The 18,698-nt window shown below is 55.4% G+C and overlaps 1 protein-coding gene across 1 annotated transcript in view; it reads left to right on the top strand.

The window, feature by feature from the left end:
• APBA1 (amyloid beta precursor protein binding family A member 1) overlaps positions 1-13,652 on the top strand; it is an 86,965-nt gene extending 73,313 nt beyond the window's left edge. Inside the window, exons 9-12 of the mRNA XM_045288525.1 lie at positions 268-561; positions 6,980-7,099; positions 8,727-8,867; positions 9,774-13,652. Coding sequence (XP_045144460.1) covers positions 268-561; positions 6,980-7,099; positions 8,727-8,867; positions 9,774-9,845 — 627 coding nt within the window. The 3' untranslated portion in view covers positions 9,846-13,652. The remainder of the gene's footprint in view (positions 1-267; positions 562-6,979; positions 7,100-8,726; positions 8,868-9,773) is intronic.
• The last annotated feature ends 5,046 nt before the right edge of the window (positions 13,653-18,698 follow it).

The following is an 18,698-nucleotide window of genomic DNA, read 5'->3' as shown; positions in this document are numbered from 1 at the left end:
GGCCAGGCTGGCACAATAAACTATCTCAGGTGTGTTTTTCTGTCTGTGGAACCCAGGAGAGGTAACTCTGTAGAGACAGTAACTGGATCGATGGCTTCTTGGGGACATATCAGGGGAGGTTGAGGGGCAATGGGGAGCTAAGAGCAGTGAGCACAAGAAAGACGAAGATGTTCTTAGCATTGACTGTACAACTCTTCTTGATGTGATTGAACTATTGAACTATATAAGGGTTATGTGTCAATGAAACCGTCCTTTCAAGAAACAAAGGTGGAGGGGTGGGGAGAATGCATAGCCTCCTGCCTCTGGCCCAACCGGCTGCCGACTCGGCCTCCTGCTTCTCCCTCCCAGGTTTTCATCGAGAAGCAGAAGGGAGAAATCCTCGGGGTGGTGATTGTGGAGTCCGGCTGGGGGTCCATCCTGCCCACCGTGATCATCGCCAACATGATGCACGGGGGCCCCGCGGAGAAGTCGGGGAAGCTGAATATCGGGGACCAGATCATGTCCATTAACGGCACCAGCCTGGTGGGGCTGCCGCTGTCCACCTGCCAGAGCATCATTAAGGTATGTGGCGTGGGAGAAAGTGCTTCCTGCTGCAGACCTGGAACGGAGGGTGATACTCAGGTAGCTTACCCTCCCAGTAGCCAAGCGGTGCTCAGGTTAAGGCACTCAGCTGTTAGCCAAGAGGTTGGAGGGTCAAGTCCAGGGGTGCCTCAGAAGAAAGATCTGGTGACCTGCGTCCCCAAACCCAGCCACCGGAAACCCGAGGGGTGCAGTCCCACTCAGACACATAGGGCTCACGAGGAGTTGGAATCAGCTCAGTGGTAACTCGGTTTTTGTTTTGTTCATTTGGTGTGCTTTTAGCAAGTTGCAGGGTAACTACTTCCTCCCCAAACCTGTTTGTCAACTCAGAGATGGTACCTCTGGGTCACAAAGCATCTCATTCCACACCTGTGTTAAGAGTCCTGGGGCTGCCTAGCAGTGTACCACAAAGTGGGGTTCAGATGACAGAAATACATTGTCTCCGAGTTCTGGAAGCTAGACGTTGGAATTCGGGGCATTGTCATGTGCTTCTCTAAAGGAAGGTCCTTTCTGGGCTCTGCTGGCTTCTGAGAGTCCCAGGCAGTCCTTGGCTTGCAGCTGCAGCACAACTCCAGGGCCACACGCCCATCTTCCCTCCATGGTCTCTCTTGTGCGCCCTCCTTTTGTCACGACAACATTCCGATTGGATTAGAACCCTTCCTACTTCAGTTTGCTCCCAAGTTCACCTAACTGTTAACCTCCTCCGAGACTGTCTTTCCAAACAAGGCCCTGTTCATAGTTCCTGGAGGTTTGGACATCCTGCGAGTGTTGGGGAGACACAGTTCAGCCCCAGCAGCACCCAAAGCTATAGTCAGTCATAGCAGTCTCCCACGTGGCCCAGCCTCAGCCTCAGCCCAGCAACCCAATCACGGGCAGCCAGTGGTTCTGGATGTCGCATCCCTGCTGCAACTCACAGAAATGCTTCCAATCAGAGAACGCGCTGTTCTTCACACCAGCCATGCCTGTGACCCAGGTGAGTGGGCCGTGCCCCCATTCTGCACAATGCCATCCATGTGGGCTGGCTGACATACGGAGAAGGGATGTCTGTTACCAGTTATGTAGGCCCTTAAAAATACATACAAGTTTATTGTGGTGAGATGTATATAAAACCTCCTGTTTAAATTGTTTCTTTAAGTCCACCACTTCTCACTCATCAACATGGTTGGGTTCCAAAGACCAAGTCATTATGCAGAAATCAGCATGATGCAGAAATGGAGGGTGGTCACATCAGGTCCTAAAACGTGGCTACCTCCTCACACCACTGCTGATTGCCTTCCCGAGGCACTGCCACGTCATTGAGAGTCATGGCCCAGTCAAATGGGCCCCTAACCTTCGCCCTCACAGCCAAGCGTTGCTCTCACCTCACATCTGCGCCCTCAGTCCTGCCACATGTGTGCCCTTGGCATGCAGGGTAGCCAGAGATCGCATTGTTTCCCGTTGTCCTAACCAAGAAGTGAGGGGCAGGTGTACGGATTCCGGTGGCCTAATTACATCCACCACATTGTCCCCCGTCACCACTGTCCGTTTCAAAACGGAATGGCTTATGGGATATGAAAAGTTGGCACGCTGAAGCCTGTGAGCTACGCCTCCACGGGCCTGCATTGTGGTCCCGGGTCTCTTTCTGCCAGGGTGCAGTCTGACCACATGTCTGTCACCTTCTGTTCGTGGGACACATTTGTGGTCGTCGTTTTCTGACAGGTGTGTCTGCCTGATAAGACGCCACCTTTCTCAGGTTTCGCTGTGGGTGACAGTTCTTGTCAGGAGCTCTCAACTGGGGTCCGATTCGTAGCAATCCACGTACGATAGAATGAAACTCTGCCCGGCCCCGTGCCACCCTCACAACTGTTACGTCTCCTGCCTTTCACGCCAAGATGACGTGACCCCATGTTGAACTGGGGCTGGTGTACACCGAATGCAGAGAGGGGCTTCTGGAGGGACATTCAAATGTGGTCATTCACAGTCATCGAGCACATTCATGGCCAGTTTGATCGAGACCACTCCTGACGGCAGTGTCTGTAGACCACCCCCTGCAAGCTTCTTCCCCGGCCCCCACTCTGGAAAAAGCACTGTGGTGCTGGGCTGGGGGGAGGGGGCAGTGAGGAAGACACTGGGATTGTACAGCATTGCGTGGCCTCTCAGGAACCCACAAGACAGTAATCAAGAACATAGTGCATGAGATGGGAGTAGTTTGTGTGTGTGTGTGTGTGTGTGTACACATGCATGCACGCATATGCGTGTGTGAGTATAAAGTGTCTGTGTTTTGTCTGTATGTAGTTTGTGATAAAAGAGAGCGAGACTATGAATGATTCACAGAGCAGATCACAAAAACCACCATTCTTGGGCGCGAGGTGGCCAAGTGGGAAGTGCGGTGAGTCTATAGGATGCCGGCACTGGGCATCCCTTTTTGATTGTCATAAAATGGACTCAATTCTCAATGCCTCACAAGATAATCACACCCAGAAAGAAATCATCTCCTCTGACCTCATTTCTTTCTTGTTTCATCTCGCACTTAAATAACTCCTTCCTCTGGCTTAATGTCCATTAGGGATAAAACAAGAATCCGATTTAAGCATGCATATTCAGCCAGGCATGTTTATCTGGGCCTCTATAAGGCCCTGGGAAGCCCTGGTGGTATAGTGGGCAACATATTGGGCTGCTGACCAAAAGGTCAGGAGTTTGAACCCAGCAACCTCTCAGAGAGATGAGGCTGTCTGCTCCTGTAAAGAGGCACCTCCTCGGACACAGTGAGCAGCAGTTCTACCCTGCCCCACAGGGTCAAGGTGGGTCAGAATGGACAAGCTGGCAGAAACTTTGGGGGGTTTGAGTCAGGCAGGGCGCCTGCCTATGGACCAGCCGCAGCGGCCTTGCTCGCGTGGAGATAAGTTTGTAGTGGAAAGGGGGCTGTGGGCAGCACAGACGTGAAAGAGGAGGGAGACTTGGTAAGGCTGTCTGAGACAGACCTTGAAGGATGCGTGCGCGCGAGGTCTTGTGATAGATAGCAACACGAAACGTGGCCTGGAGACAAAGTCTGAGCCCGGCTGGGGAAGGACCACCTGGTGCCGCCGTGGTAACGTGGTGAGGTCCTGCCAGGACCCACTCATCTTTGACGTCTCCCACACGGGCCAAGGCTCACAAAACGCCCTCCCCACCAGTGAGCCTGTGATAACACCTGCTCTTCTGGCCCACAACCCACCTGCCGGGTGAAGCCCAGCCCCTCCTCCATCCTGATGGCAGCTGTAAGGAGGCCTGCAGGCGCCCAGTTCACAGATAAGCATCTGAGACTCCAGGCACCCTTGACTGGTCCATGCTGACAAAGGGCTCCAAGTCCCCTTGTTCCCATCCCTCTGGGACGTTGGAGACCCCAGGGCAGCACTGACTGCCGCTACCTGAGGGATTCCCAGGTTTGCTTAGATTACAAAGCGAACTCGAGTGGTTTCCCAGGGGCAGGGGGAGGACGGTTGGACCTAGTGGCTGAAGTCTGATGTCTATAAGTAGAGTATTTATAGTCAGAAAATTAAACGGCAATGAAAGAGACGTAGCCTGTGACGATGAAGAATCCGGAAACAGGTGCCTGGGTGGCTGCCTTCAGCACCGACAGACTTACAGGGTGGCCACGTGGAACTTGGGAGCATCGCCAAGCTTCCCAGTGTGGGTGGGGTGAGACACCATCGACCCACAGACCAGAAGGAAAGTGCCCTGGCCCAGTGGAAGTGGACGCAAGGACAGGGGGTGGGCCAGGCTGGCTGCTACCACTCATAGCAGTTAGAATCGTCAGAACACAATCAGAGGGACCTGTGTGGGTGTTGGGTAGGTGCAACTGAGTCAGCCCTGACTGACAGTGGCTCTGTGTACAGTAGGACAAAACCCTAGCCAGGCCTGCACCTGCGCCCCGCACCGCTGTGGAGAAGTTGGAGCCCATTGCGGCAGCCTCTGTGTCTGTCAGTCCATCCCATGACGGGTCTTCATCTTTATCCTGACCCTCTCTTCACCAAGCATGACGTCCTTCTCCAGGGACCAGCCTCTTCTGACACCATGCCCGATGAAGTCTTGCTTCTAAGGAGCGAGTCCAGTAGTGGCTGACCTTCCTCTGAGACAGATGATTGTATGTTTTCACGCCATTTGCCCACGAACCATGTGAGGCCCCCTCGCATGTCGCTACAGAGCAGGTGTGAGTGGAGCTCCCAGACGAAGCAGGTGAAGAAGCCCTGGCATTCTGGCTCTGAAGTCAGCAGTGGAACCCCGTAGGTCACAGCAGCCTAGTCTACAGCTGTTCCCAGGGGTGCCGCTGCGCCGGCCAGCTGTTCCATGTGGCTGGGATCGCCATGAAGTGGGGGCCTATGATAGCTGCCAGATTGTTGGTGAACTCTCGACAAACACACGTGCCCCGTTAGCCAGCTCCTGCTGCCCGGCACACCCCGGGTGCAGTTAATAAGCAACTCTCAGGACACGCCAGTGCCTCCCATTCTTCGACTTTACTCGCCCAGGGTAAAATCCCGTGGGAATGCGATTCGGATTTATTCGTTCCGGCCGGGCCGGGGCCAGAGAATCTGCATTTCCAATGCGCTCTGGGTAACCTCCTACGATATGTGAGCCGTGAGTCACAGGGCCAGCAGGTTCTGTGGACACCTACTTTCCCCTCGTTAGAGTTAGTTTAATTGCTTTATTTGTACCCAGCTCTTGGTTTTTTTCCTTCTGTCGTGATTCCTAAAGCTCAATTATTAGTAGGTGGTGGAAGTTAGCAGCCTAGCTGTGCCCATGCCATCACCCCGGGTCCTGGCCTCTGGATTTTGTCTGTCTGAAAAACCAAAGGGCAACTTCCCTTTCATTGCAGAGCAACCTCATTTTCCTGTGCTCCTGTTGCTATGGAGACCTCCCCAGTTCCTCTCCCCTGCCCTCCCGCCTACCCTACCTTCCCACGGCAGCTCTTAATTGACCGCACCATTCCACTGTTGTCATGGGGACCAGATGGCCACCTATCTAATTGGCACCGCCAGTAAGGCCATCGCAGAAAACCACATGACCTCCCGGGACTCCACTTGAAGGGCAGCGTGGTCTGATTCTTTCACATTGCGGCCTCCCCAAGCCTCGTCCTGCAGCCCATTTGCCCATTCTGGAAATTCTCTCACTGGGAGACAAAGCTAGCATCCTAAGTCAAGTCACACCAGTGGCATGAACCCGCCCACGCAATGTGGCTTTCTGCCCCGCTGAAAAAGCAGAGTTGAGTCCCTTAGCTTTTCAGGAGGGCTTCACCGGCAAGCACACCGAGTCATCTCAGTGAGTGTCTGTCTGAAGGTCTGGGGACCCCACCTGTGGCCGTGTGTTTCCTCAGCATCCTCAGCCCGTGTTTCCCTCGGAGCCCTGGCCTTCTGACATGTGAACGCCGAGCGGGGTTTCCACAAGCCCCCCTGAGTCCTGACATGACAGCATCTCTCAATGACTGGGATCAGGCTGTATAGTGGCCCACCCACTGACCATCTCACCAGTCGCCCCGACCCCACCCCAACTGTACTAACATGCCTGGGCTCCTGCCTCCACATCAGAGGAGCCTAATCCTGCCATGCATGGCACTAGCTACCAACTCACCTGGACACACATGAGTCATGTTTCTGCAGGTGTCTGTTCTCACACAGAGCGTGCACTGAAATCCCCTTCGCACACCCATACGCCGCTCCTGGCGTTTCTGCCTCCATGGGTCCCAGAATGGCGTTGCGCCTAAGCACCATGTGATGCTGATGCCCCGGGCCAGCACACTAACCTTCATCAAGCCAGGTAGCCGAAGGCAAAACAACCAGTGACCCTCCAGCCGACTCCACCACAGGGCTTTTAGAGGTGCCTGTGAAGAACTGCTTCGGAGAACCAGCCATCGAAACCCCAGCCCTGAACCACGGACTCGCCCTGCTCAGAGTCATCTCAGTGGCCACTGGTTGGTCCATCCTTCCAGGGAGAATGGGACTGATGGGGACGCTGCCTCTTCCCGGTTGCTGTTGGAGGTGTTGATAATCTGAGCTGGCGGAGAGAGGTTAGGGGGGTGGAAGCCGGGAGCAAGGGGAGGAAGCTCTTGTCAAAGCCTGAGAAAGGGGCCTCCGATGAAGTGGGCAAGTTGTTGGGGATGAGATGCCCTGGGGTGGCAGAGGGGTGCTTGAGTTCACCACACGGAGGAAAAGCCCACTTGCAGGGAGAAGGGTTCACGGCTCAAACCACAAAGCACACGTTAACACTTCTCAGGCGGCCTGACGACCACTTTTTAATTAAGCCCCTTCAACGCTGCTGCCATTTCCCCAAGATGAAATCAGTGTCATTTCCCTGTCGGGGGTCAGGGCTGGTGGCCGGGGACCCGGGCACTGCGGCTTGCCCGCACTGGCCTGGCTGCCCGCCTGGTCACCGCACTGTTCACTTATAGGGCTTGAAGAACCAGTCCCGAGTGAAGCTGAGCATCGTGCGCTGCCCGCCGGTCACCACTGTGCTCATCCGAAGGCCTGACCTGCGCTACCAGCTGGGCTTCAGCGTCCAGAATGGAATCGTAAGTCCCGCACCAGCGTCAGCGGGATAAGAATGGCTTGGGGGGTAGGGGGGGGGTGGAGGCTGGGGGTGCTGGCCCGGTCATTATCAGGACAACGTGGTTTGATTCTGTTTCAGCCCCCCCCAGCACTCTGAAAGTGGGGAGGGATGGGGCACAGCAGACTCCGCCTCCTCCATGGGCAGCTCTCCTGTGGCAGGGTTTAACCGAGTCCTCCCACGTGAGAAGGGAGCCCTGGTGGCACTGAGGAGTAAGCACGGGGCTGCTAGCCCCAAGGCTGGTGGTTCAAACCCACCAGCACCCAGCTCTGAGGAGGAGAAAGATGAGGCTGTTGTAAGGATCGACAGTCTCAGAAACCTTACCTCCGGTGGCAGGGAGTCGGGACTCACAGGTTAGCGGTGAGTTCAGGTTTCCACAGAATTTACACTTGGAGGGATGAAGGGTATTTTTCATCCGAAAAGTTGGCTGGCTGCCACATGAAATGTTTCCTTTAGGTTACTCATTCTGGAGCCACGGTAAGCCTGGGCTTTGTTGGCAAATCTGTTCTCCACCCATAACCTTCCTGATACTTATGTTTGGGATGGACCTGCCCCTTCTTTGAATTTGACCTTCCACCCACAACTTCCAATTCAGAGCCCTGATGGTCATACATTGTGCTTATAACCCACAAGGTCAGCAGTTTGAAACCACTAGCCCTTCTGAAGGAAGAAGAAGGGGTTTTCTACTTCCATAAGGATTTGTAGTCGCGCCAACGCCCAGGGGCAGGTCTGCTTTGTCCTGTAGGGCTGCTATGAGTCCGAACAGACTCAAGGGCAGTGAGTTGGGTAATTTCCAATTAAGAGTTTCAGTCAATTGAGATTGTGCTCCAAGTGTGTTTCAAGTTTTAGAAATACCCCGGAAATTCCCAGTCAGATCTGAAAGACCCATCCCGTGTGACTGATACCTTGATCGCTCAGTTTGCCTGCTAGGAAAGATGATGCCGGTGTGGCTCTCACATCCTAGTCTTGTCGCTGCATATTGGCTGCCTTGCTTTGTATTAAAAGCCTCAAATCGCCAGAGTTCTTATAGAACTGGTGTGGGTTATTTGGGGCCCCCAGTTTTAGCTGAAGTGGGAAAGGTACCTAGGGCAAGTTCCAGCCACTAAGGTCCTGGGCCACCAAGGGGTCCACACACAAGATGTGGCACTCCGCGTCTGCAAGGGCTTTTAAGAAAGGATGCACCGCATGGCATGGGAAGTCGGCGGATAAATCCGAGCATGCTCTTTGGAATGCCGCGCGTGGGAGATAGAACCGGCCGTTCTCTGCAAGGCCAGCTGAGCATCAGCCAGCCCTGAAAGAAGGGCTCATGTTTGCCACCAGCCGGCGGTCCCTGTGCACTGCCTCATCCGACATTGCTGTCGCGGGAGCCGGGCGCTGCTTCTCCTGTCAAGAGTGAGGTGCACATGGGTAGCCGAGCCACCTTTCTTGAGCAAAAATTCAAACGGCATTAGTGTTTCTGAGATGTGGTGCCACGTGCGGGGCGGAAGGAAAAAGACCAGTCCTGTGCGCGCACCATTATGGGAGGGGAGGGGAGGGAAGAGCCCGCCGGGCGCATGCGCGCGCAGGGGGTAACTTGGCCTTGGATTGTGTAGATCTGCAGCCTCATGCGCGGAGGAATCGCCGAGAGGGGGGGCATCCGCGTGGGACACCGGATCATTGAAATCAACGGGCAGAGTGTCGTTGCTACCCCGCACGAGAAGATCGTCCACATTCTTTCCAATGCCGTCGGGGAGGTAGGTGTCGGCCCCGGAGCTGTGCGGAGGGGATGAGTGACCTCTGGTTCCCCTTGGGCCTAAGCAAGCCTTCCGGTAAACCTTCCCGAGTTTCCACATGATTCGCGGCCAGAGTGGCACCTTGCTCCCCTGGGTTTCTTGGGGTGGATTTTTCTGAAGTGGATTGCCAGGTCTTTCTTCCGAGGCGCCTCTGGGTAAACTCAAAACACCAGCCTTTCATAGAAACGGGGCACCTTAATCTTCTGACCACCCACCACACAGTCCTCAGTAACCAAATCTCAACCCCAGCTCCTCTGCAAAGAAGTGATGGTCTTAGTGGCCCTGCACGACCCAAAATATAGTCGACCAAGTGACGTAGTGATTATGCGCCTGATCTGCTAACCAGGAGGTCCGCAGTCCGGAACCACTAAGGTTGCCTCTTCACGCCTGCCTTTCAGCTACTAGCTGCCCTCCTTGTCTCTGCAGGGGCGTGGGTGGGGGAGTTGTCAAAAGCCCAGAATCGCTCCCTTCCAGAGCCCTCAGCTCCTCAGAAGAAAGGTCTGTCAACCTGTTCCGGAAACTTCAGCCATTGAGAACCCCATGGATGCCAGTTCTACTCTGAAACACATGCATGCATATTTACATACAACACATACATACAACATACATCACATACACCACACACATACATACAGCACCCATCTAATACACATATAACATACACATGCATACAACACACACAAACCTATCACGCACACCACACACACACACACATACACACACGCACACACACACACACACACACACACACACACACACACACACACACACGGGGTGGACACTAGTCGGCTTGACAGCATCTGGTTTTTATGGGTGAGCACGCAGCCCTTCCTCCCCAGCCCCTTAACGCGTGCTCTCTGCCCTCAGATCCACATGAAGACGATGCCGGCCGCCATGTACAGGCTGCTGACGGCCCAGGAGCAGCCGGTTTACATCTGAGCCTGTGCTGCCCGCGCCTGGCCTGCATGGAGGTCTCTCCTCACTTCTGGTTGTGTGTCTAGTGCTGCATCTGTGTGTCCACCGAGACAGTCCCCTCCTGCGCTCAGCGGCTGGTTTGCCCAGGAAGAGGAGGAGCCACCAGAACCTCTCTCTCTCTCTCTCTCTCTCTTTCTCTCTCAAAAATATCCAGGAAAGTTATGTGTTCACTCACTTGGGGACGGAGAGCTCCTTGGTCCTGCTAGGAGCCCCCTCTTGGACCCTCTTGGTGGGCGTGTCCCTAAGGAAGCGTGTTGCTGCCTGGCGGGGAACCATCTCTTGCCTGGAGATGCAGACCTGGCGAAAGGAGCTCCCAGGGTGGTGACAGAGTGGATTCAGCAGTGCTGGTCTCTGCTCTTCCCGCTGGCAGGCATGTAGAGCAGTGTGGTGGTAACGGGAGCCAGCCCACGGCTCTGAGGATGTGCAGTGCCCACCATGTAATGGGCATGCGTACATGGTCTCCACCCAGAATCTCTGAGCCAACCCAAGTCCATTCGTAGCTAGTCTGAGTTTCAGCCTACTCGGGTTTCTAATCATACAGGCCTTTTCCCCCAGAGGACAAGAAAGAGGAGACAGGAGCCTTGCAGGCAGCCTGGCTATTCACGGCACATCCAGGACTGGTCCCCAGGTTACCAGCCACTGGATCAACACGGGCAGGTCCCATTTGCCTCTATCGTTTCTCACTCACTCACACTTCTCATCTCCCCTCCCTCTTCCCTGCCACCAATAAGATAAGCTGAAAATGCCCCCCACCCCAGGGACCTGCCTTCGATAGCACACAGAGCCCCTGGACCACCCACGTGGCTTCCCCGGGCAGCCCCTTACCCTGGAAGTTAGGGCGGCAGGAAGACTGGCCAGCCTGGTCCTGAGAGAGCCCTTTTTGGCTAAAGCCCTCCCGGCGTCTCCTTGGCTCAGAGTGCCCCTTCTGAGGGAGTGGCCCGGCTCTGCACCCCTACTCATACACACTGGTAGACTGGGAAGGACAGACCGCCCCCCCTTGAAGACGAGCACCTGGGTCCCCATTCCAGGACACCCGTGTGTTAACAATTCCTGGCCCAAAGCTGAACCAACTCCCTCTTCTGCTCAGGGCTTGTAGGCAGGCTGTGACACTGGAAAGGCCTGCACATTGCATAAACCACAAAACGAAGGGGACAATAATGACCTCACGTTATGCCTAAGGATCCCCCCACCCCCAAGTGGGCCCTGGAAGCATCATCGGTGCCGCCCGTGTGTGGGTCTGAGAGTTGTAACTGGTGTGGAAGGCCCCGTGCCCATCAGGTGCCTCATACTTAGGGATTCCGGCACTGTGCGTGCAGCCCTTTTAGTACTATTATTCTGAGCCAGTTTCTCACTTCTCAGTCCAAAGAGCATTTTTGTTTCCACGTGGGGTGTGCTTCTTCTGTTTGGGTTTCTTTGGGTTTGTTATTTGTGTTTTTTTACTTGTTTGTTCGTTTTTCTTGTTTTGTTCATGCCCTCAGTAGAGACAGGGAAGAGAAACTAATATATTTTGTAATATTCCTATGACCCCTGTTCTCTGCACCTCTGTATGCTGTGTCTCGTGGAACTAGGAACACGGTGAGCAAAGTGGGCGAGGATGGATTTCGGGGAGGAAGGCGGCGACCAGGAACTTAGAGGCGGGAACTAGAAAGCCTGGGATCTTTGCTCTTCCTGAAGTTTCTGCCTGGAATCAGGAAAGCTGAACAGGCTCAGAGGGACCCGCAGCCAAGCTGTGTCTGTGCTGCTGTTAGTTGTAACAGAGGCGGCCAGCCACCCGGAAGTCCTCTCTGGGGAGGGACTGCCCTTCTCCAGAGAGCTGCGGAGTGGGGCTGGGGGTGCCCGGCTGGGCAGTCAGCCCCCACTAGGCTTAATGCAAGGAGCAGAGTGTTTGTGGGGCTGGGGCAGAACCGTGTGTGGCCCCAGCTTCTCCAGTGTCCGGTCCTGAAAGAACCAAGCTATCAGGTGTCTGGTGTTCACTGTGAGCTGCTGCCAGTCACATGCTCACGTCTCCGCTGCAGACATTGCGATAGGCTGTCATACGGGACACTGCAGGAGTCTGAAGCCTGTCTGCTTCCAGAGAACACACCTGTCTGGGTCCCTGTGGTTGAGAGCAGCAGATGGGGTGCTTGGAACAGCAGAGGGTACCCTATGGGCCAGGGAAGAGAGCCTGGCCCACGCTGCCCTGTGCAATTGCCCAGTAAGGCTGTTCCAACCCTTCACCCAGAGGAGGGAGCAAAATTCCTCTTGCTTGAAAGTTGGGACGTTGGAGAGGTGCTGAGAAAGGCCATTGGGATAGCACCCCTGGAAGGCTGTTGGTGTCTTTTAGCGTAAGATTCTTTATCCCCCCACAGCCCCTTTTGAGCCCCTCGCCCATACTTCTGTGTTGACAATGTTTGTTCCTCACCAGGTTGTGAGTGTCGCTGGGTTTGAAACAGGCTCTGCCAGCTGGGCTGCCTCTTCCCTGCCCCTGGGGGCACGGGAATTAGCCTATGGGAGTGCCCAGTGCCGGGGACCCCATGCACCTCAAAGAAACCCATGGGCTTCACCTTTGGGAAGCAGGCCACCCCCTGTTTCTCCCACGGTTCCCCGGGGAGGGGGATCAGCCCCCAACCGTTCAGTTCAGAGCCCAGCTTAGGAGTAAACCCCAAACCAAGCCCCTTGCCGTGGGTCAATTCCCACTCTTGGCAACCCTTCAGGACAGAGTAGAGAGGCCCCTAGGGACTGACATCTCTATGGAAGCCAACCGACCCATCTTTCACCCAAGGAAGCCACTGTTGGTTCAAAGGTCAAAGCCGCCCACGCTCCTCACCTGAATCTTAGTCATGCCGGTTTGGGCAGTCCCGCAAGAAGTGGGGTTCCACTTCCCTCGTGATGCCCCAACATTTAAACGTATGTATGTGAACACCCGCAGCCTACCCCACCCCTGCCTGAACCAAACGTCATGCCCCAGTTCCCGGCAGCCACGGCCAGCCTTGGGGTTGTCGGAGGACCGGACCCCACGTAGCCAGCACCTGGAGCATCCGCGGCCGCCCATCCTCCGCTTCTCTTGAGTGACTGCGCCCCTGCACACCCAGTGGCTTGTAGCCTGATGCCCGTCAACACTGGCCTTCCAAGAGCCCCAGAGTAATCTACTACCTCCCGCCCACCCCGCCCCCCACATGCCCCAAACTCACTGTCCACACCCTGATGGAAACCCGGGGCCCCTCGACCCAGCGGTGTAGCTGTTACCTAGGTTAACGCGCAGGGTCGCCTGGACCTCCTTTCTGTGCGTCCCCTCTCCTCCCCGGTGGGTGCGGGTTGGTTGGAGCACGCGACCATTCCACCGGCCTCCCCGCCTCCCCGGGCCGTGTGTCAGGACCCAGGAGGCAGAAGCCCCCGCGCAGCACAGCACCCCGAGTCCGGACCTGCACGGGGGTTCTGTAGAGAGGATGGAGTCGAACTCCGAGTGAAGCGTTGGAAGACGTATAGTATTGTATTTGTAACGATATCGTTCTTTGTACACAGAACTCCACGATCTCTATCTAAAAATACAAATAAATATATAAATAAGATCTCTATCCCCGCGAGCCTGGAACGTGGGCGCCCCACTCCCACCGAATGTAACTCCTCAGCGGGCTGGCCCCGGGCCCGGCCCTCCCTCCCCCCGTGTCACGTGGCCAGGCCTGTCTGATTTGGGGGTTGTGATGTATTTCGTGTGCTAGCTCCCCTTTATTTAACGGAACGCTAATGTCTGTAAGAGTTGCAGCAACAATAAACAAGAACTTCGCCCCCCTGGTCGCTGTGCTGCGTGTCTCACTGTGGCAGGGACCCCCCACACACACTCCTGGAGGGGGGTGGCTTCCTTTGTTCTCCTGATGGGCCAGCCTAGACCATCCATTCTCCCCAGAAGCATATTCTGTTAAAAGGGAGTTGGCCTTAAAACATGAAGGGCCGTGTTCGTCTGGCACAGCCCATGCCTCCTGGCCTGGCTAGCCTCCAGCAAGTAGCCTTTGGGGCAAGTAGCCTTTTGGACACCGCACTTTGCTTCTCCAGTGACACGGAGGCTGCTGGTGGTTCCCTGGTAGAAAGCTCACCCCCCATGCTGGAGAGCCCATTTTGACTTTGGCCACTGCACTCATGGCCAGCCGCCACCCAGGTCAGGGGAGGCTCATGGGCTGCAGGGCTGTGAAGCAGGTCTCGGGCCAGCTTCCAGAACAGACGGATTAGGAAGAAAGGCTTGGGGAATCTCCTTCCCAAAACGTGCTCATGGAAGTCATAGATCACAGCAGCCCAACCGCACGAGGACCGCAGGGAAGCAGGCTGACTCAGTGGCGGCGGCGGCAACACCTCCCCTCGGTGAGGTGGTCATCTCCCCTGAGGGGAGGGGGCCGTGGCGAAGGGCGACCAAGTGGATACACCCAAGTGTGCAGAAGGAAAGCAGGGCCCTGGGACACCCCCCTGAAGGTTCCGTAAAATGTTCTAGAAGCTTCTCTCAGCACTTTTTGCAGTGCCCCTTTTTGAAGTTTGTTGGGTATGAACGCCCAGTCGGTAAGTCGTGCTGGGGAGACAGGGCTCCCCGACCGGCCTGGGGTGTCTGGCAGAATGCTCTTAGACAGTGGAGACCATCGCCCCATCTCCCTGCGAGCCGTGGTATAGCCCCCTGCGGTCCGTGAGCTGGGGCTGCCCCAGCCCTGGGAGGGGAGGGCTGTACCTTGTTCTGTGGATCAGGGACGGAGGGAGGAGCGTGGCCTGGCTGCTCACAGGAAACAAGATTTCACAGCCCGAAGTGTTTGCCAGGAAATGGAGTGGGACCCAAACACATGCACCTGGTAACTTGAGAGGCCACAGCTAGGTTAGGAACTTCTATGTGCCGGGCACTGTCCCAGATACACTATGCGTGGATTGACGCAGGTCAGCTGGGGCATAGGCGTGGCTTCCTGGCCAGCAGTGTTAGGATTCCCTGAACCCATCATATACTTGGTTTGATGGGTTTGTGGGACAGAGTGGATACACGTTGGGCTGCTAATTGCAAGGTCAGCAGTTCAAAGCCAGCAGCTGCTCCCAGGGAGACAAGGGGGCCTTTCTCCTCCCATCAAGTGTTAGCGTCTCAGAAACTCACAGGAGCAGTTCTCCTCGGTTCCATAGGCTCCCCGGACTCGGCACCGTCTACATGACAGTGAGTTGGTTAGGGTTCCTAATCCGTCTATTTTGCTTTGGTTTCCATCTGGTTCTTACAGTGTTTTCAAACCAGCTTCTCATTCCTTTGCAAACTAGAGTCTCCTGTTCTATTAAATCTTCCCCCAGGCCCCCTCTTGCAGCTCCCACCTGAAGGGCCGTGGAGGTCGACTTGTCTGCACATCCCTGTGAAGGGAGGTGGTGTGTGTGTGTGTGTGATGTGTGTGTGTGTGTGTGTGTGTGTGGAGAGATGGATTCACTCCAGGACTCTCCTTGCCAGGGTCATTCTGCTGGTCTAGTTAATTGACTCAGTGGGGGTCTCATGAGGTGTCAGTCAGCCACATCTTTCAACCAAGCTGCAATTCTCCTATAGCTAACACCTCGTCAACCCAAGTGGTGGCCCCAGCAAGCCTGCAGCCCACCATCCCAGCAGTCTGAGAGCCCAAGGGACATCCACTTCCCTCAGACCCTCTGTGTGCCTGGCCATCTCATGGCTGCCTCTCTCCACCAGCAGCCCCAGGCCAGCCCCTCAGCCACCTGTAGCTAAGAGGGTCACCTGTCTCCAGGTTAGTGTAAAGAGAGAGAGGCAAGTGGAGGCTCAAACACAAGACCAAATGCCATCGAGACTCCGTGACCCTCTGCAGGTTTCCAAGGCTGTAAAGCTTTCAGAAGCCGACTGCCTCTTGGCCCTCCTGAGGAGCAGCTTGTGGGACTGCACCCTGCTACCCAATAGTGCCCCTAGGACTCAGACACCCACATTGCCCCAGTGAATCTCCTGGCATCTTCCTCGTGTGGCGTGGGCTCTTTTCCTCTCTCCGTGGGATAGTGGAGGGGGGAGGGGAGTAAGTGGCTTCTTTTCCTAACCCTGTGTGCCCTCAGCCCTCTGATGTCACCAGAATCAAGGTGAAAGGGGTGGGCCTAGGTAGGGCCTAGTCCTGCAACTGACACCTCTCAGCAAGGCTATGGGAGTGGGAGGGCTCTGCCCCCTGTGGGAGGGGTCTGCCCCCTGTTGAAAGGCTCTGCCGGTTTTGTAGGGGGGTCAGAAAAGGCCTCAATGTTCATAAGACCAAAACCTCACAACACCAATCGGACACATCAGCATAAATGGAGACAAAGTTGAAGTTCTCAAGCACTTTGTCTTGGGCCCCAAACCAATGCTAATGCCTGCAGCAGTCAAGAGAGCACACTTTGACATGTGGTCAGGAGAGACCGTCCCTGGAGAAGGCGTCCTTTTGGGGGAAGCAGGGCCATTGACAAGGAGGAAGGTCCTTGAGGAGGCGGGGTGACGCCGTGGCAGCAACAAGGGGCTCAGACATGGGGACAACGGTGAGGATAGCACAGGACCGGAGGTGTCGCCCTCTGCTGGGCAGAAGGTCACTGTGGGTTGGAACCTACTTGACAGCAGCTACCAACACCCACCGGAAAGGCCTCACCAGAAGGGGCCCAAGGAGCTTTGGTGGCTTAGGGGGTCCCTCGTTGGGCTGTTAACCTCAAGGCCAGCAGTTCAAAACCACCAGCGACTCCTCAGCAGAGCGATGGAGCCCTGCTCCTATAAAGAGTCGCAGTACAGTCGCGGAAACCCACAGGGGCAGTTCATCCCTGTCCCCCAGGGTGGCTGGGAGTGGGGATCAACTCCATGGGGTGAGTTTGGTTTTTTGAGAGGAAGCAAAAGGGCCAGGGGGGTGGGGGGTGGGCTGCAGATGTCTAGGGCACAAGTGTTCCAATTATAGGGGCAGCAAGCCCCAAAGCCCTGATGGAGGCAGATAGTGTACAAAGTACCAGCAGAGAGCTGGGCTGTCAGGGTGGCCAGGGGGCAGCAGCGGTTGGAGACAGCAGTGGTGGTGACTGCTGTGGTGGTGGGTAGAGGTTCGTGCTGGTCTCGCTCACACAACCCCTTGATACCCAAGGCATCCTCACCTGGTCTGCACTTTTTAAACTCAGGCAGATGTCAAGAGCTGGGGTTTGGCGCCCTCTGATGGAACAAGGTCATTGTTGCATGCCGGCCGTTGGATCTGGACTCCTGGCAGCCCTAGCTGCCCTGCGAGTTTCCCCTGTGGGTGGGCTTGAACTGCCAGCCCTCCCGTCAGCAGCAGAGTGCTTCAACCATTGCACCAGCAGGGTTCCTTCAAATCCAGATCAACACCCAGATCCCCTGGCCACCACTGAGTGGATGAGGAATGACAGTCACCCGTCCCAGGCCCCTTGTTCTCCACGGAGTAAACTACAAAGATGCTTCCAAAGTCTACGGGAAAATGGAATTGACAGCCAGAGGAATTTCCCCACAAAGTTGCCAAGCAGAGTAGGATATGCCCAAAGCCACGCAGTGAGCAATCAGCTAAGCACCTCTCCCGGCCTCCGCCTGAACTAATGGTCCCTTGAATAATCCCCACCACTGGGCTCATAGGGGAGGCTGGGCACACGGGGTGGCCTCAGTCCTCAGGCCAGCTCCAGACGCTTTGTGAAAGCCAGCATTGAGCATGCAGCTCAATCCCCAGCCTGCTGCAGGCAGTCCTGAAGTGAGACCCGAGAACAGGAACCCTGGTGGTGTCATGGGTTTAAACGTTGAGCTGCAAACCACAAAATCAGCAGTTCAAACCCAGCAGCCACTCCACAGGAGAGAGATGAGGCTGGCTGTTCCCATAAAGTTTCACATCCTCAGAGGCCCACAGGGGCAGACCTACTCTGCCACCAAGTCAATTCTGGGTCAAAGTGGCCCTATAGGAAGGGCAGTGTAGAACTGCCCCTGTGGGTTTCTGAGGCTGTATATCTTTACAGGAGCGGACTGCCGTTTCTTTCTCCTGCAGGTTGGCTGGTGGGTGTCTACAGCTGACCTTGTCGTTAATGGCTGAATGCATACCCTAAAATGCCACTATAGATCCTTCAAGTCCAGCTTTCCAAAACCAAGTTCACTGCCAGGGAGTCGATGTGACTCCCAGTGACCCTACAGGACAGGGTAGAACTGCCCCTGCAGGTCTCTGAGACTAGATCAGTACGAGACTAGAAAGCCTGGCCTGTCTCTCTCGGAGTGGCTGATGGGTTCGAACTACTGAAGCTGCGGTTAGCAGCCCAACGTGTAACCATTACACCATCAAGTCCTGGCGGGGGGGACAGGGAGCGCAGTCTTTCGCTACCCTGCCTCCTCTTCCTAGCAACAACTCCACAGGCTGCTCCCATTGGCCCTATCAGACACAGTACAATTCACCGCGACAGCAATGGCAGTGAATGGAGCGTCTTATAGACAGGGACAAGCCTGCCTCTGCTTTCTAGGCCACTGTGGGATAAGAAGAGTCCCAGGGGTCCAAATCATGGCTCTGCTACCTAGTCTAGCCGTGTGGCCTTGGGCGAGTTAGTCAACGACTCTGAGCTACTACTTCTTCCTCTATAAAATGAAGCTTGGCTCAGGTGTGAAGGTTCGATATTCTGCCCTCGGGGCACCTAGCACATGCTCGCTGTATGGGGGACAAGTGCAGAACTAGTGCCTGAGTGGAACTATCACGAAACTCTCTGTGTGAGTCTGGGTACTTTGGAGAAACAAATCCACAGAAACTCAGGTAGAAGAGAGTTTTATATAAAGGTTAAGTGCACATCAAGAAAACATCCTGTATTAGTCTGTGTACTTTGGAGAAACAAATCCACAGCAACTCACGTATAAGAGAGAGTTTTATG

The sequence above is a fragment of the Echinops telfairi genome, unplaced genomic scaffold (genome assembly GCF_000313985.2).
Source record: "Echinops telfairi isolate 266 unplaced genomic scaffold, ASM31398v2 ScPeMD7_22;HRSCAF=79, whole genome shotgun sequence".
Classification (NCBI taxonomy): domain Eukaryota; kingdom Metazoa; phylum Chordata; class Mammalia; order Afrosoricida; family Tenrecidae; genus Echinops; species Echinops telfairi.
The sequence above is the reverse complement of the archived record's forward strand: the minus strand, read 5'-3'. Positions and strand labels throughout refer to the sequence as shown.